At 33.3% G+C, this 27,968-nt stretch overlaps 5 protein-coding genes across 5 annotated transcripts; 3 read left to right on the top strand and 2 right to left on the bottom strand.

The window, feature by feature from the left end:
* Positions 1 to 121: 121 nt before the first annotated feature.
* Positions 122 to 23,945, top strand: LOC123668832. The gene is made up of 7 exons (XM_045602524.1): positions 122 to 173; positions 799 to 999; positions 1,075 to 1,152; positions 1,259 to 1,339; positions 1,639 to 1,698; positions 2,077 to 2,554; positions 23,585 to 23,945. The coding sequence occupies exons 1-7, from the start codon at positions 122 to 124 to the stop codon at positions 23,652 to 23,654; spliced, it is 1,020 nt and encodes a 339-aa protein (XP_045458480.1). The 3' UTR covers positions 23,655 to 23,945.
* On the top strand, positions 2,703 to 5,435 carry LOC123668375. The gene is made up of 2 exons (XM_045602107.1): positions 2,703 to 3,204; positions 3,316 to 5,435. The coding sequence occupies exons 1-2, from the start codon at positions 2,844 to 2,846 to the stop codon at positions 4,461 to 4,463; spliced, it is 1,509 nt and encodes a 502-aa protein (XP_045458063.1). The 5' UTR covers positions 2,703 to 2,843; the 3' UTR covers positions 4,464 to 5,435.
* LOC123668374 (procollagen-lysine,2-oxoglutarate 5-dioxygenase) lies at positions 6,246 to 23,945 on the top strand. The gene is made up of 13 exons (XM_045602106.1): positions 6,246 to 6,483; positions 8,660 to 8,894; positions 11,269 to 11,441; positions 12,090 to 12,257; positions 13,194 to 13,390; positions 14,128 to 14,381; positions 14,695 to 14,919; positions 19,915 to 20,056; positions 20,588 to 20,770; positions 21,339 to 21,443; positions 21,787 to 21,933; positions 22,169 to 22,283; positions 22,915 to 23,945. The coding sequence occupies exons 1-13, from the start codon at positions 6,414 to 6,416 to the stop codon at positions 23,082 to 23,084; spliced, it is 2,184 nt and encodes a 727-aa protein (XP_045458062.1). The 5' UTR covers positions 6,246 to 6,413; the 3' UTR covers positions 23,085 to 23,945.
* LOC123668376 (immunoglobulin domain-containing protein oig-4-like) lies at positions 16,043 to 18,055 on the bottom strand. The gene is made up of 4 exons (XM_045602108.1): positions 17,892 to 18,055; positions 17,503 to 17,574; positions 17,211 to 17,360; positions 16,043 to 16,251 (listed from the first exon to the last, which is right to left on the bottom strand). Exons 1-4 carry the CDS (start codon positions 17,988 to 17,990, stop codon positions 16,093 to 16,095), a joined length of 480 nt encoding a protein of 159 aa, XP_045458064.1. The 5' UTR covers positions 17,991 to 18,055; the 3' UTR covers positions 16,043 to 16,092.
* LOC123668831 lies at positions 23,944 to 27,855 on the bottom strand. The gene is made up of 3 exons (XM_045602523.1): positions 27,777 to 27,855; positions 26,722 to 26,923; positions 23,944 to 24,533 (listed from the first exon to the last, which is right to left on the bottom strand). The coding sequence occupies exons 1-3, from the start codon at positions 27,853 to 27,855 to the stop codon at positions 24,239 to 24,241; spliced, it is 576 nt and encodes a 191-aa protein (XP_045458479.1). The 3' UTR covers positions 23,944 to 24,238.
* Between the last annotated feature and the right edge of the window lie 113 nt (positions 27,856 to 27,968).

Raw genomic sequence — 27,968 nt, 5'->3', positions numbered from 1 at the left:
CCTGTGATTCATTGCTAAATACGTTGAGTTGAGATAATCTCCTCCGTATTAGCTAATTGAATATCAGAGTTTGGACTACATTTGTGACTTTTTGTGTTTAGTGAGATATTGACTCTTAAACATGCCTCAAAGAAGGTGCTGTGTTTCTAGCTGTTCATCAGCACAAATTGATGGTAAGTATAAACAAAAACAAGTCTTTACAACAATTTATCTCAGTACAATATAGGCATGCAAGTACATTGAACTGATAGGTACATCTTTTAAACTTTGTTTGACGGATTGACAGAAGTTCTTAGGAAGTGCTAAAACTTTATTACACAGAATTATATCACCACCAATCCGCTCATTTGTGAACTCTAATAATTTAACTACATCTACACTACACTATCTACACTTCTTTATCTACATTATAATAATTATGAAGGAAAGGTTTTATTTGTAATAAATAAACTCAAAAACTACTAGATCGATTTTGTTTTCTTTGTTTCTTTCTTTCTATATTTTATCCTGATATTCCCGCTAGGACAGCCATCATGTTGTTAAAACCACACAGAGCAGCTAGTATTTTGTAGGTATAATATTATAAATGTGGAATTGTGTTATAGTTTCTGTGAGAATCACATGGGTGAAGCTATGGGTGGAAATGTAAGCTAGTTATAGTTGTCTAGAAATAGCTGATAGAACACAAATGAAGTTAGAATTTCAGTGACCAACATATTTGTGTGAAATTTAACTTACATAACACACAGACAATCAATACAATTGATCATAGAATGACTGGTTTTGTTTGATCCGCAGGTTCAGTACTACATGCCTTTCCAAACCCAGTAGTGTATAAAGAAAGGTTTAACATATGGGTCAAAAATGCTGGTGTTGTTGGTGAAGACAATGACTACATTTTTAAAAACTGTAGAATATGCCGTAAGCATTTTGAAACAATCTATCATTATCCAAAAAATAGATTGAGTGTTCTAGCTATACCAACATTGCATGTTCCAGGTAAAATTTATTTTAATAGCATACTAATTATACTCATTGCATATAAATAAATAGTGAATTGTGCGATGATTTTAGGAATCGTGGATAGTGTATGTCAAACAATAGAACCTCTGGCTGTTACCAACTCTTTGCTTCCATCTTCTTCAACATCAGGTAAGCATATAGCACATATTATGTGATTGTGCTCTTTGTATTTATGAATAACAAATTTGCTGTTTTTTAATGATTCAGCATTTAAAAATATTAATACAACTTGCAGGCCTGTTACACAGCAAATTGCAGGCAATTCCGTTAAATGAACCATCACCATCAACCAGTAGTTATTTTGATGCTGGAAACAGTAAGTGAACCTTAAACTTTATTTTACAATTTGACAGAACTATTACTTTAAGGAACGATTTCTCAATGCACGGTTACAAATTATTCCATCGATATCCTATAATACTGTCAAATTCAAAAGTAGTTGTCATTCGTATGTCTCTTGTTTTGTAAATGACATATCATTCAACTGATAACTTTTATCAGGGGATTGAAAAATTAGCCTTAATAAGTGTCACTATCAATTTATTAACATTTAATTACATAATCCTTTTATCCAAAATGTTACGTCCTTAATATGTCTATTATAATTCCTTTTAGAAACCAACAGAATGCCTGCTGATTCTCCACCCATGAGTAAGAAGCCTGATGTTAGAAAGAGTAAGTTCATAATATTTAAATTTATGATTCACTTTTTTGTATTTTCTATATAAAATCTTCAACATACTTTTTTTATGTAACTATATCGGCAAACAAGCGTACGGCTCACCTGATGGTAAGCAATTACCGTAGCTTATAGACGTCTGCAACACCAGAAGCATCGCAAGGGCGTTGCCGACCCTATTCCCAATCCCCCCAGGAGCTCTGGTCACCTTACTTACCAACAGGGACACAACACTGCTTGAAATCAGTGTTATTTAGCTGTGATCTTCTGTAAGGTCAAGGTACTACCCCAGTCGGGCTGCTCTATATTTCGAGCAGGAAAGTTCTTGCTATACCTTGCGTCAGTTAAATACTTAAAATATGCTATTATTTCAGACATGCTGCGTAAGCCTCTTTCAAAGACTGAAATTGAGCTTCAAAGTATTGTTCAAAAAACTCAATTTGAACTGAAACGCTGCAAAAAAGCTAAGCTTGGACTTGCAGAAAAGTTAAAAGTCCTAAAAAAATGTTTAGTTTCAGAGGCATACAAAATAGTAATGAAAGACCTGTCACCCGAAGCTAAAACATTTTTTGAAATGATGGTAAGAGAAAGCCATAAAAATCCAAAAGGTCGTCGTTTTTCTTTGGATGAAAAGATTCTAGCTTTATCTCTGTACAAACCTAGTCCAAAAGCGTACAAAATTCTCAGTAAAATTTGTGTGCTCCCAAAAAGAACAACATTAAATAAATTAATGAAGAAAATATTTTTATTACCTGGATACAACGACATAATATTTGATAATTTAAAAAAAAGAATATCAAGAATGCGCCACTCCAGTCACAAATTATGTACTTTAATTTTTGATGAAATGGCCATTGCAGCCAATTTGTCATATGACAAACACAATGATAAAATTAAGGGATTGTGTGATGATGGTACTGAACGCTTAAAACAATTTGCTGACCATGTGTTAGTGTTCATGATTAGAGGAGTCATTAAGAAATATAAGCAACCAATTGCATTCACTTTTTGCAAGAGTACAACAAGCACCTTGCGATTAAAAAGTTTAATAAAAACTTTAATATTAAAACTTCAAGAGACGGGGCTCAAAGTAATTTCAACAACATGTGATCAAGGGGCAACAAATTTGGCATCATTAAATATGTTAATGAAGGAAACCAAAGAAGTTTACTTGAGAAGACAAGAGGAATTCAAGGGCGGATTTTTTGAAATTGGTGGCCAAAAGATCTACCCAATTTATGACCCACCACACCTTATAAAAGGAATAAGAAACAATTTAATAATAAAAAACTTAGAATATAATTTAAATGGAAGAAAGCGTGTTGCAAAGTGGCAGCATTTGGTGGCATTATATAAAAAAGAGCCAAATTATAAGGGTGCTAGATTTGCTCCAAACCTAACAGCACGACATGTGATGCCTCAGTTAATACCCAAAATGAAAGTCAAATTCGCCACACAGGTATTTAGTCGGACAGTCAGCATTGCTTTAGGGCTTGCAGCAGGTGATTAATTTGTCTTTTCTTTTTTACCCACTATGTGTTAGATGCACCAGTAAACATTGGTACTAAAAAAATGAATTCTAATTAGTTGTTTTTTTTTTTTTTTTTTTTCAGAAACTAGAAGAATACCTAAAGAGTGTGAAGACACAGCTGACCTATTAATGTTTTTCGACAAATTATTTGACTCCGTAAATGGAAATTACAGCAAACCAAAAAAAGGCAAAATATACAGGTCAGCTGTTAAACCACACTCACCACACCAGAGGTTATGGAGAAAAAGTGTTCCAGTTTTAAAAACAATGAAGTTTGTCAGTGGACGAGCTGTGGTGCCATCCATTTCTAGCTGGATCAAAACAATTGAATCTTTCCAGCAAATTGTCATAAAATTACACAGCCTGGGATTAAAATCCTTGCTATTAAGAAATTTTAATCAAGACCCGCTCGAAAATTTTTTTGGAGCTATAAGAGCTCACGGGCATGGTAATATTATGCCCAGTTGTGCTGCATTTGAGGCATCGTACAAGGCATTACTTTTAAATAATATGGTGTCAAGTCAATCTCTAGGTGCAAATTGCGAGGAGGATGATACCTTCTGCTTACAAAATTTAAAATTTTTGCTCTCTGAAAATATTACCAGGCCCGTGAGTAAAAGTATTGAATTAAATATGGAGCACTTGGAATTACAACTACCCAACATAGACGATTTGCTAAAAAGTGATGATCCACTGGATGTCGAAAAATGTGGGGCAGCGGCATACTGCAGTGGTTGGCTTTTAAGTTTTTTATTTAAAAATGTATGCACAAATTGTAAAGAGTGTAAACGATGTTTGGAGGGGAATAGTGAAGAAGCATATTCGAAATATATAAAATTAAAAAAATACTCAGAAAAATCTATTCTTCACTATCCCAGTAAAGAATTACTAGAATTTTTCATTCAAACAGAAAATATAGCAATAAAAATATTACAAAGTCATTGTCATTTAGAGAACATTGCATTGTATATTGCAATGGTGGCAACAACGCTCATCTCAACAAATTTTATTAATTGTGTACAACATAAAGAACATGTTGTTGATATTTTATTTAAAAAAAGTATTCAGTTTTTTATATTTGATTGGTGCAAAGAAATTAATAATATATTAACTGGAAAAAACATAATTTATGATAAAAATGACCCAATAAAACAATTGGCATATGAGCACCATTTAAAAACTAAATTAAAAAAAAGACAAAGGCAGACAAGAGAAATTGTAAATGTTTAGGTAATATTTTTTGATTTTTTATAATTATTGTTTATTATTTATTCAGCAAAGCAAAAGATTTTTAGTAAACAATCTTGATATGTCTCTATGTCTAAGAAATGTATTTACAAATAAGAAAGATTTGTTTTTTTTTTTTATACATTAAGCATTTTGTAATATGAGAACATGGAGGAGTTACTTTGAATAAATGTTACATATTTTTATGATTGCATTTTATATTTTATAAAAGACATGTCAAGATTGCGTAGGTAAAATCTTTTGCTCCAGTGAACAGACTCTAAGCCTGCTAGCGCACAACAGCTTCAAATATATGAATTCTTTTTTCATTGCTATCTGTGGAACGGGACAGGGAAAATTTATTCAAAATTAAGTAAGTTTTTTATTAAGTTCAATACAAATAAATATTCTAAAAAGTCTTTGAAGCCGTATGTATCTGTTGTCGGCTTTACAGTGAGACAGACAATCTAATACTATTATTAAAATATTGTAAAATGTAGGTACCTAAAATTTTCTGTGTTTATGGAATAATTACTCTGTTAACTTAATGTTTATAAACATTGCCAATACTATGTAAAATACTAAGTACGCAGTGTTCATGTTGCATGTGGGGTCGGATGCTCAAAGGCAAAATAACCTCTTTCAAAGCCATTGAAATTTTATGTGATAGAAAAAAACTATATGAGTGTGAGAAGAGATGAGTTGTTTTTTGACACCTTTGTAATGATGAATGACAAAGCGATGTTATATTTTAGCTTATTATGATATTGGAAGTATAAGTGCTCTACGCATTATTCATCTTACTGTCCAAAACAGAAAGTCGCATAAAGGTAAAAATATTTTCGTACTGGACAGGAAGTTTGATAATGCACTGAGTGCTAGAGTGTTGCACAAGTGTTGTAAAGCAATGATTATGTACGTTCTTGGATATTATTATTGTTTGATCTCTTTTTCCAATAAATGATTAAAACGAAATTTCAGTGTATCTTTTTAATGTGCACAAGTGTATGAAATTGTATTTTCTAAAATGGGTATTTTAGAATAAACAATGAAAATACTTCGTGCATTTTGTGCAAATAAAGTAATAAGTATAACCGCTTTCTGTATAATTTAAATAAAGCAAACGGTGAAGATTCTTTTACCTCAGGCAGGACTCGATCCTGCGTCTTCAGGGTTTCGAGCCCCGGAGTCCTGAAGACGCAGGATCGAGTCGTGCCTGAGGTAAAAAGATTTTTTCACTGTTTTCTTTATTTAAATATTATATTTTAATAAAAATGTACTACAATACTAGGAACCTCGAAAAGAACCCTTCTCAAGCGGCTTAATAGTTTTGGGGTTGGCAACTAGATGGCAGCAGTTTCTTAAACTGCGAGAGGGCTATCTATGTAAACCATATTATACTTATCTATGTTCTATTCTAGTTTGTACTGGTGTGTGGATTCGATTGTGCGTGTTGGAAACGAATTTTGGCGGTACACTCAATCGTCAACATAATTTTATTATTTTTAATTTAATAAATAGAACATACAATTGTCTATGAATACAAATAAATAAATTATTTTACTATTCAAATAATTAAATATAATGTTATCTACATCTTACAATTTGTAGTAGTTTTGGTTAGGTGTGCGAATGTTTAATAACAATCAAACTCATCGCAACTAATGTAATATTCGTTTGTACAAGTCTTGAGGTATAAAACCATATGTGCGATGATCTCATAACATAAACGTCTGATCATTTACCGGGAAGAGCGCGTCCGAAGGGAGTGTGTTTTATCTTTGCCTCTGAGTGACGTTTTTCCACTGTTGAGCTTATCGCTTCGGAAGCGCGGCCGCTTTTGCGGGACAATATAAAACTTTATAACGAGCGCTGCAGCCACTGTTCCTAATTTTATGAGCGTCGGACTCATTTACTAGTCCGTTGAACTCGTACACCGATAAATCTAGAAATATGAGCACGTTTCCACGTTTACTGGTCCTATTCCTCTTTTTTGCAATCAAGACAGAAGGAACTTTGTCAAGTAAGTTACTTAGATTATCCTACTAAGCTGGCGTAACTGATTTTATATGCATCATTTATTAAATATGTTATGTTTAATTTAAAATTTATTGTACTTTAATTTTAATCTCCCTAGTGTCTTTGTTTTATGTAAAACTAGCTGTGCCCGCGAGTTCGGCTGCGTGGAATTTAACAAAAAGTTGTTGTTAAGTTTGCAGTTTTAAAATAAATAGATTTTTAAAATAAAAGTAGCCTAAGTAGTAGTAGCCTATAAGGTTCTCCTTATTAAAGCTATCTGCCATTGAAAGACCCATCAAAATCGATCTAGTCGTTTAAGAGATTAGCCAGAACAAACAGGCAGACAGACGAAAAAAATTTCAAAATGTTATATCGGTATATGTACCATGTATACATCCATATCGATGCCTAACAGCCAAAAAGGGTTAAGCGACATTTTTTGAGAAACTGAGTTATATATATAGTTAGAATCGAATACAACTATATATTTAAGCTATATATATAACTCAGTTTCTCAAAAAATGTCGCTTAACCCTTTTTGGCTGTTAGGCATCGATATATATTTAGTAAAAAGCAGTTATAGACTATGGGCAAACACACACGAGTTCACGCCATTTTTGGCGTGAAGTTATGGAGGTCTATGTCCAGCAGTGGACTGTGATCGGCTGAAATGATGATGATGATGATGAGTTATATTAATATTACAAATAGACACTTCAATTTTTGTTGTTTATATAGAGTATAGATTAATATTATACATTATAATTGTGTTTTTTTTTCAATTGTAGTAAAAAATATATTAGTGTTTGTATCTATAGTTATTTCCACTGCAATGTTTTAAAATGCACAATAAAGATAATTTGTGTGGTATCAAATTTTATTCATACTGCATTTTACATTTTTACACTCGAATATATATTACGAAATTGGAGTATACAATACCAAAGTTAATTAAAACAAATATGTTATTGATATTTTTGAATTTATATAGTTTTGTAAACTAAAAAAATACACACATATAAGAATAATATTGGTTTTGAAATATATGTTGTCTCTATTAAGATTCATTTATTAATATGAAAATGTAACATGGAGGAGATCAACATTTATTGATTTTATTCAAATTACCCAATCATACTTTACTTTGAAAGAACAGATATAACTGAAATTGTTAATAATAATTAATTATTGCAATGTTTTAGCACCTACAGTGGACTTAAGTGTTAAGAGTCAATGAAACGGAGTACATAAATTTTGTGATTTGTTCAGGATCTTAATATAATTTTTTTTTGGATTTATTTGAGTTCATTTACAGACAAAAATAAGTAGCAAGGATAAGTGAATATCAGATCCTTATATGGCACATTATTTTTAAATAGGATTGTTATTAAAGTAATTACTATAATAAAACAAAATAGTTTTAAAGTATATTCAATGGTGGCCTAATGTGTTATTAAAAATATATAAAAAACCATTTAGAGAAATGCTTGAATCAAAATAATTAAATAATGTAATAAATATTGCCTTCATTCTTTGTTTGTTAATTACATCATATATTAAACACTACAAATGAAAGGTAACTTGAGTAAAAAATAACAACTATCAAGTAAAAGAGAAAATAATTTAAATTGTCTGATCATTCACTGTCACGATACTGCTGCTAATTTATTTACAAGATTTATTTACAAGTATACTTTGTGTTTCAAGAATATATACTTTTCTTCTTATTTATTTTTTATATTAATGCAATATTACAAAAGCGAATTATGTTAATATTTTTTATTAAGGCTGCTTTTTGTATAAACTTGTCAATTATTTTTATAATTATGGACTAACTAATTTAAGCGTAATGATCTAATCATTTTATTGAAATACAATTCTTTTTGGATGATTTCTATTATATAATTAATTATAATCTTTTCATAAATAATGTTTTAGTACATTTTTATTCTTTGATTTGCAAAGATAAGCATCTTTAAGTTCTTAATTTATAGGTAGTTAGTAGATATGCTTAGCAATGATAAAATCATGTGTTTGTCAAGCCAAGAAACTTAAACAAATGAACCCCATGCTTCATTTCTTTCTTTAATTTGAATTTGTTTTAATAGTCATACAAAAAGTTTTTTTATTATTGTTTATATGACGATAGTACGACATTAATAATAATAAAAAATTTGCAGATCCAGATGTCCTGGTATTTACAGTCGCCACTGAAGACAACCATGGTTTACAACGATATCTCCGCTCTGCTAATGTTTATGGGATTAAAGTCGAAGTACTCGGCTTGGGACAGCAGTGGAAAGGGGGTGATATGGAATCACCTGGCGGTGGTCAAAAAGTATTATTGTTAAAAGAAAAGCTAAATTCCTTGAAAGATACTGTCAAGAAGGATACAATTATTCTGTTTACGGACAGGTATGATAATTTAAATTTTCAGTGATGCAATTGGAATACAAAGGATTGATTAACCTTAAAAAAAAACCTGACCTTACTTAACTGTCCTACACTTACTATTTTCACTAAATGTATTTTAAAGTAACTGTTCCAACTGAAAATAATAACAATGTTAAAATTCAATTAAGTTTTCCAGATAAGAAAAAATTTTGATGATTTCGGCTCGTTTTTAGGAAACAGACAAATATTGAAGTGTGTACTATCTGGTATAAATTTGACTAATTTTATGCCATAGTTAGCTTCGACCAGACAACAATTATAGGGAAATAAAATTTGAAAAATTCTGTTCTCTTGATACATAGAAGTATAATTGATTATAATAAAAATGTAATAATGAACTATCAGTAACGAAAAACAATAGAGGTCATAGTACCAACTGAAGATTGTTCTAAAAAATTTATTGCTTATCACTGACTATGTGAGACAGTTATGCTAACTAAAATTATGGAATTAAAAACCAGGAAGTAAAGAAGTAGCAATAAATAATTTTGTAATATTAAATCAATTTCTTTTAGTAAATTATATCTATTATTAAATTTTCTATAACTATTTAAAAACTTTGTTTGCATTGTAGTCAATTATTAATAAATAGTATAATGAGGACATCCAAATTATTTTAGGTACGCGCTACGTTTATTATTAGAGGGGTTTAGATTTAACGATGTTATTGTCCTACATCATTTTAATATTCTATGGCTAAACATTTTTATCGTACATCTAGAAATTAGTCATTTTGAATATAAGGATTTTTAAGTATAATGAATGGGTTATAACTATTTCCAATTACATTTCTTTTACTTAAGTAAAACGAAACTGGCATGTTTTAAAATACTCGTAATGTAATTGATAGTCGTTCAGACTTTCGTTCTTTTATAGTAAGTAGACGGAATAGAGTTAATGGAATGTGTATATTACTTTATCATTGTGTTTGCTAGCAAACGAAAAAAACCGAATTCAATTACACCAATAAGTAATACAACGTAAGTAGACGAAAAAAATTAACAAACGCACTAGTCGTCACTAAGATTTCCGAGGGTTCCCCTCGATTTATCTGAGATTCCATCATCAGATCCTGGTTTCCTTATCATGATGCTACCCTTAGGGTATCGCCTTTCCAACCAAGAAAAGAATTATCAAAATCGGTTCATAAACGACGAAATTATCCCCGAACATACATAAATAAAATATATATACGATACGGTCGAATTGAGTACCCTCCTCCTTTTTTTAAAGTGGGTTAAAAATCTATCAGTTAACTAATTGAAGCAATCTCAATTGTAAGTTTGTAACTAGATCACAGTTCTCTGCATGATATGCGCTCCAGTTAATTTGTAAATAAAATTCTAATAGAAGAACATTGAAATAGTTCCATGTAACCAATTGGCTTTCGTTAACATTTCATATACCCCAAATTTGTATTGTTTAGATTTGAACAGAAAAAGTATTTAAACAATCCTTATATTATTTTGAATCGGTTCGACATAACTTTTGTAAAAAAGATACTGTACATATCTTGTTTCTTGGCTGTTTGTCATTTCCTGGGTGCGTGAATTTTTGGCGAATTTCAAAAAAGGAGAAGGTTCTCAATTCGATTGTATTTTTTTTTTTTGTGAACTTCTGACTGGGCGGACCGATTTCGATTTTTTTTTTATCGAAATGTGGTACGTGTCATGTGGTCCCATTTAAATTTAATTGTGATCTGACAAGTACTTTTCGAGCTATATCTAATAATGCGTATTTACTTGACGATTTTTTCGTCAACTTACGTTGTACGTATTATACCGCATAACATTTCACTGGATGTATCGATTTTACTGATTCTTGTTATAATCGAAAGCTGATGTCCTTCATAATTAAATTTGATTGAGATCTGACGACTACTTTTTGAGTAATCTTTGATAACGCGTATTTACTTGACTGTTTTTTCGTTTAACTAAGTTTTATTACTTGTCGTTTTTTATATATAACTAGGTTAGCAAACAAGCGTACGGCTCACCCGATGATAAGCGATTACCGTCGCTTATAGACGTCTGCAACACCAGAAGCATTGCAAGCGCGTTGCCGACCTTATCCCTGGTTCCCCCCAGGAGCTCTGGTCACTTTACTCACCCACAGGAACATAACACTGCTTAAAAGCAATATTATTTAGCTGTGCTCTTCTGTAAGGTATTTCCCCAGTCGGGCTGCACCATATTGGAGCAAGAAATTTCTTGCTGTGCCCTACCTCAGTTGAAGTCTGTTTTTATCGTTTGCGAGCAAACACAACTATAAAATCAAAAGCTGTTCTCAACTATTTATTATTTGTACTAAAACAAACGTTTCCTCCTCTTTATAGCTACGATGTCGTATTCCTGACTGATATTAATGAAATAGTTGATAGATTTAAGAAAACAAATAAGCGTTTGCTATTCTCCGCGGAACCTTTCTGCTGGCCTGACCACAACTTGGCTAAACAGTATCCTGACATCGACTCTAGTAATGCCTTTTTAAATTCTGGAGGATTTATCGGTAAGTTATACTTGTGTAATTAATATCACACTGAATGGCCCGTAAGTAGAATGTGTTGGACACATACAAACTCGACGCCTAGATCCTAACAAACATGAAGCCTTTTTTTATGTGGGGAAAGTCCATCATGGATATATCCAGCGCGGAGGTGCCAGAGGGTTATATCAGACTCCTACTGACTAAAAAACCACCACGTGTGAGCAGTCGTCCGCCTGGGTGGGGCGAGATGCCACCTCGCTCCGGCGGAAACATGGCTTAGCATACAAAAACGATTATTATTAGCTGGGATCAAACTTAAAACATCTAGCGAAATAGTCTGATGTTGTGACCACTGAGCCAAAAGTAGATATACATGTGTACGTGAGACAGGACATACAAAAGAATTTAGTTCTAAAATTTATTATAATGTTTTGATATGTCTCAGACGATTGCTTTAATTTGAAACTAAACAAGTTCGATTCATTTTAGCTGTAACAATACCCGTGTGAATACTTGAGATATTATATTACAATGCTATGTTGGTAGTGTGTTTAAAAAAAACAATTGAAGTAGTATGTAGAATTAAATTTATATAATAGCTGTGCTCCATATTTCATCCTGCCCGAATTAATATAAATATTATTTGTTTTTGTTTTTCCATAAAAAAAGGTTACTATGCAGAAGTGTTAGAAGTTCTTAACACGAAGGAAATCACTAACGAGCAAGATGATCAATTGTTTTACACAAAAATTTATTTAAACGACGAATACCGGAACATATTTAACATGGGATTAGATCACAAATGCACTATCTTCCAAAATCTTAATGGTGCTTTATGTAAGTATTTATTCCAAACTAGATGCGAATCATGGTTTCACTCGCATATTTTTCGATCCCGTGGTAATTTTGGGATAAAAAGTAGCTTCATAGTGGAGCAGGGTGGTGGATCAAGCTACGATCCTTGTCCTACACGGGCAAAGGCCTATGCCCAACAGCGTGGTGTTACAGGCTGAATCGTGATCGTGTAATGGATAGGAATTCCTATTTTAGTTGGTCACGTCATAGATTGGAAACTACTTTAAAATGCCTTTCTTTTGAAAGAGTTTGTATATTTTGGAAAAAGTTCTTATAGAATGAAAATATAAGAAAAATGCACTGAAAAGATAGCGATTATTTAATTGTCCTATGTTCGATAATTCACAAGACAAACAAAGAAAGACTTCTAAAAATGTGTTATAGTTATTTATCGCATTTATAATTTAAGATATAGAAAGAAAAAAAAATTAAAACTGATTAAATAAATGTATCATATAAATAAAAGTCAACGACACCCCTGAACTATTGAGGTCACGATACGAAAAATTAAAAATACGTCGTGGACAGTGATAAAACGCGTTTCTATATTACGCAATAAAGTTGTTATTCAAACTTATTCCAGTGATTCTATTTGAAATTATATATTTTTTTCTTATAATTCTTTCTATTTTTAATTTTACTAGCCTTACCCCTTTTTTGCGTAGATTTTGGTATTATTCTATATGGTAAGATATGTAAAATAGCAAATTACTCGTGTTTTTTTAAACATTTTTATTTATGCTGCGCTCTTATTGGACCTAATGTGTTGTTAAATAGCCTTTATCTTTTCGGAATAATTGTTATGCAAAACTATAATAAATATCCAATTTAAACCAGTAGGCAGAAGAAGTAAATTTTTATAACTAGTATAGATTTTCAAAAGTTATATTACCTTTCATTACTATTTTTTTTTTATAGCGGATGTAGAATTAGTGGTTAACACGACGGAAGATTGGCCCTACATAAAAAATACGGCTTTTAACGAGAGGCCTGTCATTTTACACGGCAATGGACCTTCGAAACTCATGTTGAACCAATTCTCCAACTATCTGGCGAAGGCTTGGTCGATCAAAGAAGGGTGTGTGCTGTGTAATGAAAAGAAGATCGCGTTGAAGGTAAATGAATCCACGTGGAAGAGTTACAGTTAATTTATATTTAATACTACAAAACTTTTTGATAATTTTCGGTTAGTTTTATCGCAAATAATGAAAACATCTTGTTTTAACGTCAAAACTCATCCATAAAAATATATATCAAAATAGGTTCATAAATACTTATGATATCTTGTCACACGCACAAACGAAAAACCCTATAAATGATTTGAGAACCTTATTATATATAAAACAAAGTTAATGAAAATAATACAAAAAATATCTGAATAAATTATTTATTATTATTGTAAAATAAATAGGTAAAATTATTCTGCTGTTGCCTAAAAATAGGTGTTAATCTGCTTACTTAGGGTAACCACATGACAAATTTTGAAACAAACACAGCACATTGAGCTTTAAATGCTCTCATTAAAGTTTAACAATAATCGAACAAAATTTCTATTTTTGTTTATGTAAACAATCGCATATATAAGTTTAAAGATATAAGTTATAAGTTCGAATTTAATCCTTGAAATCCCAAAAAAAAAAAAAATATGGATATATTAAATACATTCAGTAACATTGAAAAAAATCAAATTTAAAAAATAATTTATTGAGCTATCCTCCAACTCAGAAACCTTTGTGGGCTCATACACAACACTTTGTTAACAATCATAATATGATCAAATGCATAGTTTACGATTCTATAAAGGACGTACACAAACATTCTTTTTATTTTATTCACTTTATATTATTTGTAGGAGGATGCATTACCTGTAGTGATGGTTTCCGTGTTCATCGAACAAGCTACACCGTTCCTGGAAGAATTCCTGAACCAAATATATGAAATAGACTATCCAAAGGAAAAAATTCACCTGTTTCTTCATAACACTGTTGAGTTCCACGAGCCTGACGTTGAAAAGTTTTTCCAACAGTACAGCAAAGAGTACATCACCGCTAAGAGGATTACTGTAAACGATTTCATTCCTGAGGCTGAAGCTAGAAATATTGCCAAGTAAAATTTTTTTCTTCTTATTTTCATTATGTTTAGCTTAAATAACAAAAAAAGATTTTGACCTAGCGAGACGCTTATGGTCGGTTCAATTTTAAATCAGTATACATTTTGTCAGAAATATATAGCTAGTAAAAAAATAAGATGTGGATTATTGAGATTAATTGCCAGTGTAACAAAATAACATTATATTATTGATATTAGTTTATACCACATTATCAAGAAAATTTATGAAAAAATTACAAATATAATGTATTTATTTTTATTGAATAATATCATTTATCCTTGGCAATTAAAATCGTAATTATATTTTCAGGGATCGTTGCGTGAACAGCGTATGCGACTATCAACTCTCTATCGATAGTGTGGCTCGCGTGGAAAAGTCTACTCTACGTTACTTGCTGTCCACCGGATATGACATCGTAGCTCCACTGTTGGTGAGGCCTGGCCAGGCTTGGTCTAACTTCTGGGGAGCCATCAACTCAGCCGGTTTCTATGCACGCTCCACTGACTATATGGACATCATTAACAGAAAGATTGTGTAAGATTTTTATAATTTTACCAGCTGACCTAGCAAACGTTGTTCTGCAATAGAGATAGAGACACCATTATGATCTAGATGTATAAAAATACACAAAGCATTTCATGAAAATCGACCAAGCCAAGCAATGAAAGTTCAAGATGATCAGTGACATCTACTTTTACATTAATGGCTAATCCCCCTATAAACTAAGACAAGATTATAGCCTATATATAATATTAAGTAAACAGCCTTTCTAATGTAACCAGTTTTCTAATTTATCCAGTAAATGAGGGGACTAGCGTGTTATCGAATGTACTGCTACTTTTTTTATTTCAATACAGATTTTCATTGATGTCGGGTATGTGACTGAATACGAAGTGCAACAAAACAAACGAACGGTTCTATCCCTGAAGTAAAAAATAAATTGTATAAATTTATTAACCGACTTCGAAAGAAGGAGGAGGTTTCTCAATTCGACTGTATATATATTTTTTATTTTTTTTATGTGTGTTCGCGGATAACTTCGTCGTTTATGAATCGACTTTAATGATTCTTTTTTTGTTGGAGAGGAGATATCCTAGGGGTGGTACCATGATAAGGAAACCAGGATCTGGTGATGGCATCTCAGAAAAATCGAGGGGAACCTTCAAAAATCGTAGTGGTTACTAGTTCGTTTGTTAATTTTTATCATCTACTTACGTTGTATTTGTATTTTGTTGATGTAATTGAAGTCGTTTTTTTTTCGTTGTTGTTAAACACAATTATTTAATTAAGCCTTTATAGATTTATAATAAATCTATAGTTCTAATTTAGTTCATGACGTACGGTCACAATCACGACGCAGCCTGTGACATCCTACTGCTGGGCATTGGCCTCTTTCTCCGTGTAGGAGCAGGATCGGAGTTTAATCCACTACGCTGCTCCACTGTGGGTTTGCGCATAAATTTTGTTTGCATAATTTATCTTATCTTTACTTTTTTTTTAGTAGACAGTTGCTACAGCTTAAAAAAAAATTAAAAATTTCTGTAGAAAAGTGGTAAATTTTGGAAAACTAGACCGGAGGTAAGTTAATGTTGATGATGTTGAATGATAACACTTCAAAAAGTTCTATCAATATCGATTGGAAAAATAAAACTCGTGATGTTAACAAAGATATTTTATAAATAATTATATATTGTAATAGAATTGAAATCAATCAAAGGCAATGGAGAAATCTGTTTTGAAGGAACGTCTGTCGATCGAGTACATATTGTCCGCGGTACACTCATACACGCCTGCGTCCATTTGTGTGGCTGGGTCTATCTCGATCTTAGACTTCACGCGATCTTCATCTATTAGCCATTCGTGGATCTAAAAATTTGAAAAATATTAAAGTTGTAAATATTGAATGGAAATTCTTACACAAAAAAAAAACAAAAAACTTATTCGAATATTAGTAACATAGTTAATTTGATTACTTTCTATGGAATATTATTCATATACATTACATACAACTTTTAAGCACACTAGGTAATATCCTGCTCAACATTTTAGCGCAGCAGGAAATATCCTGCTCAGAATCTGGAACAGGTCGATTGGGAAAGTATCTCGACCTTGCAGAAGATCACAGCTAAATAATACTTCTTTCAAGCAGAGTTGTGTTCCTATGGCGAGTAAGGTGGCCAACTCTGGTGGGATTGTGGTACGGTCGCCAACGCGCTTGCAAAGCTTTTGGCATTGCAGGCATCTATAAGCTACGATAATCGCTTACCATTAGGTGAACTGTACGTTATTTGCCGACCTAGTTGCTTAAAATAAATTCAAAAAATACAAAATTAATACTCGTATTGATGAGATTTAAAATAATGTTTATATTACAGATTTTTTGATCATTCTTTCATAATTGCCATATGGCGTCATCGATTTTCAATTTTAATCAAGACGCCGCGTTGGCGCAACGGTTACAGCTATGGATTGTACCTGTTGCGCTGGCGGTTGCTGGTTCGATCCCCGCACATGACAAACATTTGTATTGGCCATACAGGTGTTTACCGTGGTTTGGACGTTTGTGCAGTCCTTGTGGGTCTCCCCACCGTGCCTCGGAGAGCACGTTAAGCCGTCGGTCCCGGTTGTTATCATGTACATCTGATATCGATCGTTACTCATAGCAGGGAATATATCCGCCAACCCGCATTGGAGCAGCGTGGTGGATTAAGCTCTGATCCTTCTCCTACATGGGGAAAGAGGCCTATGCCCAGTAGTGGGATATTACAGGCTGAAGTGTCATCAATTTTAACAAATAAAATTAAATATTAATAAACTTCATTTACATGCAAGTAGTGGTGCGCAAATATTTCGACGCCATCCTTGAACCAAGTGATGTGAGGGCGCGGAGTTCCCTTTGCAGTGCAGAGGAATGCTATTTTGTGACCCAGAACGTACTCAAGGTCAAAGTGCGAAGCCAGAAGGATTTTTGCACCCTATTTTAAAATAAACGTCGCATAGATTCAAATTGTTACAATTAATAAATTAATTCGCATAAAATATGTATTAAAAACACGTGTTAAAATATTTTTAAAGCGCGCTCTTCGAGTATATTAATTTCGCAAAAGCCGTACTTACATCGTTGTTGTTGTAATACTGGTCCGATTCGGGGTCTCTGTATTTTCCCGTGATCGGAAGACCAATTTGCACCTGCAGATAATATAGAATTAGCTCTGTTTTCTCTAATTATTTATTTGTTATTTACAAAGGACACAGCAGGAAACATTTTATTATATAGGATTTCCGAATTTGAAGGGAATTACAGTAGCACACACTAAATAGTACTCAAGTAGTGCCATGTTCCTGTGGTGAGTAAAGGAGCCAGAGCTCCCGGGAGGATCAGGGATAGGTTCGACAACGCACTTACAATACTTACATCAGGCGGACCGTATGCTTGTTTGCCACTCGAATAGCGACAGGTGTATTTGAAAAAAAAAAGTTTCCAAAGTAAAATTCAATAAATTCACCTTGGATTTAGTTCTCGATCGAGTACGTCCACGTCGCGCCTCGCCTTCGAATGCGATGAGTAGGAGTACGAGTACGAGGATAGCACGTTTCAGTAACATTGCTGTGCGTACGAGGATAAGGTGTTAATCTCCCGAGAGTCCCTCAACTACTGCGGTCGCGCCGATTGACTAATGACAATAAATTACATAGGTAATCGGGACCCTTGTCTCCCCTTCAGAACCGCTCAGCGATTTCCTTTGCGATACATGCGACGCGCTTCGAATAGTCCGCGGGGTCATTGATACACGGGAAAGTACACCTGAATTTACACTTTCCGGACAGTATTATTTTTTAAATCCAGATCCTGGTTTCCTTATCATGGTACAAAACGAGGGATATCTTCTTTGTAACAAAAAAATAATTTTCAAAATCGGTTCATAAACTAAGGAGGTATCCCCGAACATACATAAAAAAATATGTATACCGCCGAATTGAGTAACCTTCTCCTTTTTTTTGAAGTCGGTTAAAAAACATACTCTTCCGCTGTGGAACATTAGGATCGATTTTTTTTGTGTAAGTTCAAACAATTTTTTTGATTACCAAAGAGTAATGGTTAAACCATATTGGGTAAAATATATTGACAAAATATTTATTGTAAGCTATATAATATATGTATATATAATCGAATTGCTACTACGAATGTAAGCTTGTTTATAGCTATTACTACTCTGATGGCCATCGAATACTTTTTCAACTTCAAGCAGTAAAAGAAACAGTCACTTTACGTCACTCGTAACGAGAGCGACCTTTGCGTCAAGCGATTTGTTCATAAATAGCTTCTAATAATACTTTTATCAACGTGTACAGCGGTGCTTATGAATTATTTCTAGACTCTTCGTGCTTGAAGTAGGCGGAATATGAGAATATTTTATTATATGAGATCTAAATAACTAGTTATATTTATAAGATTATTCCTTGCAAAAATGAAGAACGACATTTTAGAGAAAAACAATTAAACAAGAACACACGAAAACACTAATAATTTGATTTGTTATAAGAACATATTTTGTTAACCTAATTTAATTGTTAATCGATATAAATTCGTCGATTTTAGTTTTATTATATATTTTTTTTACGTCGCGCCGAAGACGCTGCTGCCCGTCTTCGGCCTGTGTTTTTTAAAGCCAGCAGTTGGATGGTTATCGCGCCACCGGTCGGCTTTTTAAGTTCTACTACTTCTAAGTACTACCGATGGAACTGTGTTATCCCTTAGTCGCCTCTTACGATACCTACGGTAAGATTGGGGGTAGCTATATTCTTCAATGCCGTAAACACACAGCAGAATTTTAATAATCTTTAATACTAAATATAAAATAAAATAAATATAAAATAAAATAAATATAAAATGAAATAAATATAATCTAATATATAAAATTCTCGTGTCGCGGTGTTTGTAGTTAAACTCCTGTGAAACGGCTTGACCGATTCTCATGAAATTTTGTGTGCATATTGCGTGTGCTTATAGGGGTGGGGGGGGGGATTAAGGGGGTTAAACAACCTTTGCGGGATCAGTATATAATATGCGCAAAAAATGTGTTTATTTATTACGACTAGCTCGTTAGCGCAGTTTGTAGTGGCCCTGCTTTCTTCTCCGCGGGTTGCGGATTCAATTCCCGCCTGAGTTTGGGTGTAATATTTGTATTTATATATGAATATATGTAATATTGCTACGTATATTTATAAAAAAAACTATTTAACTATCAGCTAACTGTTAGCTATAACACAAGCATTAAGTTGCTTACCATAGGAACAGACGACCGTGTGTGTATGTTATAAGATATTTATTTATTATTTACGACATCACATTAGAAACGTCTTAAAATATAAGTGTTCCTCTACTATATTATCCATGTATTATACATATAAACGTTCCTCTGGAATCCCTCTATTTACTAAAGAAAACCGCATACCTACAGACGGCGAGAAGCGACTTTGTTTTATACTATGTAGTAATGATGGGTAAGATTATTCTGTTTTTTACAGTGGCATATGGAATGTTCCGTTCATAACAAATTGCTACTTGATGAATATCTCGTTGTTCCGATCCAAGTCTGACCAGGCGATCAGCTATCTCAAAGAGGATATGGATCCAGACATGGCTTTTTGTGCTGCCCTAAGAAAACGCGTATGTATCATTTTGGTATATTTTTAGACAGTACATAACAACTGGCAAGATAAAAAAATGGGTATATGGTACGATCATTAAAAAAAATTAAGGTTTTGTTCGACTAAGGGATAGCATAGTTCCACTACCACCTTGGAACTTATAAAGTCGACTGATGGCGGGATAACCATCGAACTGCTGGCTTTGAAATACACAGGCCGAAGACGGGCAGCAGCGTCTTCGGTGCGACAAAGCCAGCCCTACGGTCACCAACCCGCCTGCCCAGCGTGGCTATGGGCAAAACACATGAGTTTGCGCCATATTTGGCGCGAACTTGTGGAGGCCTATGTCCAGCAGTGGACTGCAATAGGCTGAAATGATGATGTTGATGATTTTTTTTAAACTGGACATTCAAACTATCATAAGTCTTAAAATTTTAATCCAAACTTTCTTTCTTGTAATCTTAGATCACAGTATGTAAGTAAACCATATTTAGATTCCCTATCTTCTGTATATCTGTGTATTTATATAACACATGTATCATATTTTTAGGGTATCATGATGCACGTTAGCAACGAACAGGATTTTGGACACCTCATAAATCCTGATAATTTCGACCTCAGCCGTAAACACCCGGACATTTACCAAGTCATGGACAATAAAATCGAATGGGAAAACCGATACCTTAGCCCGGAATACGCTGAAAATTATGCTGAAGGTCGTAAACACTTAATGGTTTGTATATTTTAATTTAATGATGATTTAAATAAATTGGTGGATATATGACAATCCGCAATGAAGCAGCGCGGCAGATTAAGCTCCGATCCATCTTCTACGTGAAGAAAGAGACCTATTACCAGTGGGATGTTACAGGCTGAATCGTAAACAAAGTGTGTCCATAAATTCGTTGTACCTTATGCAGATTTTGACGAATTTGTTCACTAATAAGGAAAGTGCATTTATAAAATAACGTAAAAAATAAAGAAGGCAATTTACCAAATGATTTCCGAAATTTGAAACTTATTACGTTTATATGTGTAACGTGGTTTTGCTATATATGTTACTAATCCCCCTTAATCTCCCCCCCCCCCTCCCCTTATAACTTAGGGGTATAAAAAATATCGATTGGTCGATTCTCAGACCTACCCGATATGCACCCAAAACTTCATAAAAATCGGTCCAGCCGTTTCAGAGAAGTATTGTAACTAACATTAAACCAAGCATAGCCATGAGAAATACCTAATCTGAGCATAATCGTAATCTTAAATATTATTTAATTATTAATAATTTAATGATTTTTTAGCCTTGTCCTGATGTTTACTGGTTCCCCATACTGTCGCCTCGTTTCTGCTCCGAATGGATTGAAGTAATGGAGAATTTTGGACAATGGAGCGATGGGTCTAACCAGGTAATTCAGTGTAGACATTCCTATATAAATTAATTATCCATATTTAATACTTATTTCATTTTAATAAAAAAAATATGTATTAAAATAAAAAATAAAAAGTAGAAAAGTAGGCGACAATGTGTTGTTAAACGACAATGCCCTAAGCGACAAATAAAAAAATTAATTTTACCTTAAACTGTTTCCTAGGCACCTCGCCTAAGTGATATATTTTTTTTGCTCAGAGCAACAGTATTGCGATTCAACAGAGAAACCATCATCTTGACTCCAATCCACTCGACACGATGATTAGTAACTAATCAGTAGGAAATTTTAGATAAGTGCAAGTGTGAATTAATATTGACAGGATAACCGTCTCGAAGGTGGCTATGAGGCGGTTCCCACCCGCGACATTCACATGAAACAAGTCGGCTTGGATCATCAATGGCTATACATCCTCAAGGAATACGTCCGTCCACTTCAAGAGATGGTCTTCACGGGATACTATCACAATGTAAGTTTCGTCCTTATTTTATAGGTATTCAAATAAGTATAATCTAAATAGTATATGCTTCTGTCTCAGATTGGAATTAAATTAAAGACTTTTTCAGTTGTACCATATAGCAAGGACGATTTAGTTTTTTATATATAAAGTTTTTAGAGAAAAAGTATTTGGAAACATATATATATATTAAAAACACAATGTAAACTTTAGTGATCATTGTTTTGATGTTGCGTATACTCCCCAGCCGCCAGTGTCTCTCATGAACTTCGTAGTACGTTATCGTCCCAACGAGCAACCTTCTCTTCGTCCTCACCACGACTCTTCCACCTACACGATCAACATCGCTCTCAACACACCCAGTGAGTTGCACCAATATTATTAATCTGCAGTTAAAATTATTATAAATAACTATAAACGCTTCATACTTCAGATTCAATAGGATTTTATCCAGTGTCAGAGGGTCCAGATACATACACAATACACAAGCATAAAGGTCCATACCACGACAAGCGTATGCCATAGCCTACGAACTACAAAATGTTTGTCTTGAGCGGGGATCGACCCGCGACCGCAAACGCAACGCTAGTGCTGTGATCGCTGCGCCGACATAAAATATAGCTTAAATAACAAATAGTAACAACTTACTATAAATAATATATTATACTAGCTGACCCGGCGAACTTCGTGTCGCCTAACATAAACTTTATCGTATGGTATTAAAGTTCAAATTGACTTTTAAGTATTATCACAAATCTTTTGTATGGGAGTATAGAAAAGTGTTGTTTTTAGACTTTTTCAGGAAATTTAATATATTTTTTTTTTTTTTAGAATTTTTCTCTCCGTAAGAACCATCCTCGTACTTCAAGGATTATTTAAAAAAAAAAATTAGCGAAATCGGTCCAACCGTTCTCGAGTTTTGCGCTTAGCAACACATTCAGCGACTCATTTTTATATTATAGATAATATTAAAATATGTGTTTTTGTCAACAGATGTCGACTTTGAAGGTGGCGGTTGTAACTTTATTCGCTACAATTGCTCCGTCAGGGATACTAAGTTAGGCTGGATGTTAATGCATCCAGGGCGTTTGACTCATTTCCACGAGGGCCTCCGCGTCACGAAGGGCACGAGATATATTATGATCTCCTTCGTCGACCCGTAGACTTAGCCACGGTGTTAGTAGGAGTAGAAAAGTATTTGGAAGTAAAAACACCCACCCCCCCTACCTTCCTCCCTTTCTTCTCTTATGAACAAATACAAGAGCTTCGCATAACTTAGTAATACTGATCAAATTATTAAACAATTCTGTAACTGTACTGTAAGTGATTACTGTAAGTGATTTTTTTATTCTACTTTTTTATAGTATTTTATTGTACTAATGTTTTTTTTTTTGTTATAACTATGTCGATATTATTTTATGCTGTTCTTATTCCATACTGCTTCCAAAGTAGATATGTAAAATTGTATTTCTCGAATATTTAATATATACACCGTTGCATTATTTAGCATAAGTTTATTAATAATAAATTAATAAGTTTTATTAGTTACAATAGTGTATAATTTAGGCTGATTCAAAAAATCGACTTTTTTTAAAGCCCACATCAAAATGTCTTCAGAATACCGAAAAAAGACGCCTGTGAAAAGTTGAACTCTTAATTTTAATATTAAGAGCGCCTCGAAGAATTCTATTTTCATATTTCAATTTCAGGCGAATTCATTAAAGGTGATATAAAATAAAATAAAAATAGCCATTTAAAAAACCAAAATTACTAGATTTAATAATATTAATTAAAAAACATTTTTCGATACTTTGAAGATATTACGGTGCAGGATTTCAAAAAAAAAAAATAGTCGATTTTTTGAATTAGCCTATATTTTATACGTAATAAATTTTAATTATCTCTAATTATATTGATTTTGTACTTTTCTAAACTGACGATTTCCGTTTTAATTTAAACAGGTTAACCAAAGATTTTGAATTAATTGGGAGTAGTGAGTAGACGATTAAATAAATACACAAACACCTTTTTTATTTTATTTAATTTTAAGTAACAACCAAATTATATTAAAAAAAACCTGAACCGAATCCGATCTCTCTGTTTTTAAAGTGACTACAAATTTTTTGACTACCAGTAACCAGTAAGTAGTGAGGTGTTTTAATCGTAGCGCATATAATAATATGATTAAACAGATAAAGAGAAAAACATTCTTCTTCAACTTTCTACGTAAAACAATTGAATTTACAGATTTTAGATTCACAGTAACAGTAACGCATAATGTGCATAATGTACATAATATAATACATTTTTATAGATTTTAGGTAGAGGCTGAAGAAAAATCCATAATTTCCCTCGTCTCTTTAGTTTCTTGTGATTTAAAGTTATTGAAACGCTTACTGGGGTAGCGGTAATGTTTACCGAATGCCGATTCGGCGTATTTCTTAAATCTCTTAAATTCCATTTCCTCTTTCTTCCATTCATTTTTATCGACAAAAGGAAAGATATTTCTCAACCACGGAGGGATAAACTCGTCCATGTAGAAGAAACGACGTCGCCACACTTTGTGCGTATCGCAGTAATTGCCCCCGTTTCCTCCGATCCAAAGTGGTATACTTGAAATGAAAAGCAGGCATTATTATCTCAACTATTTGTACCCCGCGGTTACACACGCGTTAACTTGAGGAAAAAAAATAGCCTATAGAAGACTATATATCTTGTGAAATGGTCTATCCAACCCAAAAATAATTTTTCAATTCGAATTCAGTAGTTCGTGAGATTAGGCCATTTAAACAAATAAACAAAGTTTTCAGCTTTATAATATTAGTGTAGATACTAACATTCCACACTACTTATTCGCAATCTTACAGTCTTTGTAGAATGTAATGTAACTTTATAATCTATAATGTAACTTTGAACTCTGAACAACTCGTGGCAAACTAATGAAAAGTAAAAATTGTAGAATTCTTGGGAGGCAAATCTCTTCTCCTTAATACAGATAGCTCAGCTACCTAGCTAGGAGAAGTAGAGATCAAAATAGTAATTACTTTCAAATTAAACCTAGAAACTGAAAAAAAAAAAAAAAAAAAAATAAATGTTTGCTTGTGTGAAAAAATAATTGCGTATTGTTTCGTACGTTGCGTACTTAAAAAAAAATATTTTTGATAACCATTGTATATAAAAATTGGCTTAAATACCAGGTTGTCTGATATTTTATATAAAATGCGTGGGTTCCAACTTTTAAATAGTTTCAAATTCACATTTAATGCGTAATAACTGTACCCTGCGCGCGTTGCTACGCTTCTTTAATTTTTTTGGTCTTACGAAATCAGAAACCTTTGTGGGCTCATGCACAACACTTTGCTGAAGATCAGAACATGATCAAATGCATAGTTTACGATTCTTTAAAGGACATACAGACAAGCATTCATTTATATATATATATATATATGAAAAAATGTTATAAAATGAACGTTGATCATCGTTTGCACGAATTAGTCGCCAGGTTTTAAATATAAGCCTACATTTTTCTACAGTTACAGTTAATATGTCGAAAAGTGCATAATTTGTAAAATATTTTTGTGAGTACAAACTGTTATACTCTTTTAATATTGCCATATAATGCGAGGCTAGCGCTGTTTTTAGCGAGGTGAACGCTAGTTGTGCCCTGCGGTTTCACCCGCGATCATTTGAGGAAACAAATAGCTTTCCTCGATCAATGGGCTAACCAACACAAAAAATAATGTTTCAGTTCGAATCAGTAGTTTCTGAGCCCGTTTAAACAAACAAACTTTTCAGTTTTATATTAGTACTAGCGACCCGCTTCGGCTTCGCACGGGTATATAATATAATTATAGCCTATGTCATTCACTGAAAAAATGATTAAAATCGATCCAGTAGTTTTGATTTATTCATTACTGCCCGTGGCCCGCACGCGTTAACTTAGAGTAAAAGCCGGCCGGAACCGTCGCAAACGCTACGTACCGCGATTTTTAAATCTGTAATATCTTCGAAAATATTCATTTAAATCATATGCTGTAAAGGGCCATATAGATCTATATTAAATAAAAAACATATTGAAGGTATTTAATTGGATAAGGATTAATGCTGTATTGGTTAAAATCGCTTCGAAAATTAGCCATTATTTGTCGTAAAAAGTAAATGACAAAAAAATGTTATTGTGGGATATCCATAAGAGATAGGTATATACCATCGCGGAGTTTTCTGTAGACCTTTTCAATGTGTACAATACTTAGTACATTATTTTGATAAATCTCGTAGGGTTTAGCCTGCGTTTGCAATTTAAGCGAAAAAAAATTAATTATTTACGACATAACATCAGAAAACTCAAAAATAACAGTATTTCTCCACTATTTAATGGATGTTATCATACATATAAACCTTCCTCTTGAATCAATCTATCTATTAAAAAAAACCGCATCAAAATCCGTTGCGTAGTTTTAAAGATCTAAGCGTACATACATGAGCAGGGACAGAGAAAGCGACTTTGTTTTATACTATGTAGTGACTAGCGGACCCGGCAAACGTCCTGCCCGGAAAACAGCTACCAAATTTGATTGCTTACATACCGATAGCAGCGCCACCTACCGGGTCCGATTGAGATAAAGACTACCCAAAAGTTGGAGCAAATTACAGATGCTTACAAAATTTGATAAAAATTGGTTCACTAGTTTCGGAGTTTATCTAGAACATACATCGTGACACGAAATTTATATATATATATATATATAGATAAATGAGATATGCATGTTCAAGTGAAGTACACAAATCATAACTACTTACAGACTGAAGTGTCTAAGTGCCCATCGATAGGCATTTGTATAAAAGTAAGCTGAAAGTGGGTTAAGATGAGGGTATGGTTTAGAACTTGAAAGTCCGGCTGCTAGCGCTACCACAGTCATTCCCATTTGGTATCCATCGATCATTACTACTAAGCCTTCTGCAATATTCTCCTTTGAAGGCACATGTACTTTAAGAGAAATCTCTGTGAATGATACAACAAAAGTTTTAAAATTGTTTCTATTATTCTAAGTTAAGACACGAAAAATTTTACGTAATATCTTGTTTATTTATGTATTAGTACATTTTTTTACACGGTGCCCCTGCGGTCAGCAACCCGCCTGCCCAGCGTGGTGACTATGGGCAACACACATGAGTTCGCGCCATTTTCGGCGCGAACTTATGGGGGCCTATGTCCAGCAGTGGACTGCAATAGGCTGAAATGATGGTGACATTTTTTTAATTAAAAATATTAAAATATAAGAGGCGACTAAGGGATAACAAGGTTCCACAACCATCTTGGAACTTAAGAAGCCGACCGATGGCGGGATAACCATCCAACTGCTGACTTTGAAATACACAGGCCGAAGACGGGCAGCAGCGTCTTTGGTGCGACAAAGCCAGTACTGCGGTCACCAACCCGCCTGCCCAGCGTGGTGACTATGGGCAAAACACATGAGTTCACGTTATTTTTGACGTAAACTTGTGGAGGCCTATGTCCAGCAGTGGACTGTATAGGCTGTAATGATTAAAATATACAATAACTAATTATTTAAATATTGTATTAATTAAATAAACGAAAGTTTAGGTCAGATCAGAAGTACCTAAGCCCTTTTTCTGTACAAAATTAAAAAAAAACATTAAAATCTAGGTATTTAAACCGTGATTTAGACAAATGTTGATATCTGCCAACCCAGTAGTTATGCCAGGAAAATAAGACCTACAAATCGCAACGTTTGCGTTTTTGACAGGCTTCATATGTCGGTTGGTATTAAATTTCATTTATTAAACTCATCGGTGCAATGTTAAATAAAAATCAATTTTTAATTAATTCTAACCTGGCAAGAAATTTTTGAGCCGACCAAAAAATGACATACTATCCTGAATAATAGAGGATTGACTGTGAATTGCGATCATCGTGTATTATATTTTATAGAGAACTAGCTGACCAGGCGAACTGCGTACTGCATTATTTTATTATCCTTGAATAAAGGTTTTTTTTTGCAAATGCAAATGCAGGCAAATTGCAA

Source organism: Melitaea cinxia, chromosome Z (genome assembly GCF_905220565.1).
Source record: "Melitaea cinxia chromosome Z, ilMelCinx1.1, whole genome shotgun sequence".
In the NCBI taxonomy this organism is placed as follows: Eukaryota; Metazoa; Arthropoda; class Insecta; order Lepidoptera; family Nymphalidae; genus Melitaea; species Melitaea cinxia.
This window is presented reverse-complemented; position numbering and strand designations above follow the sequence as displayed.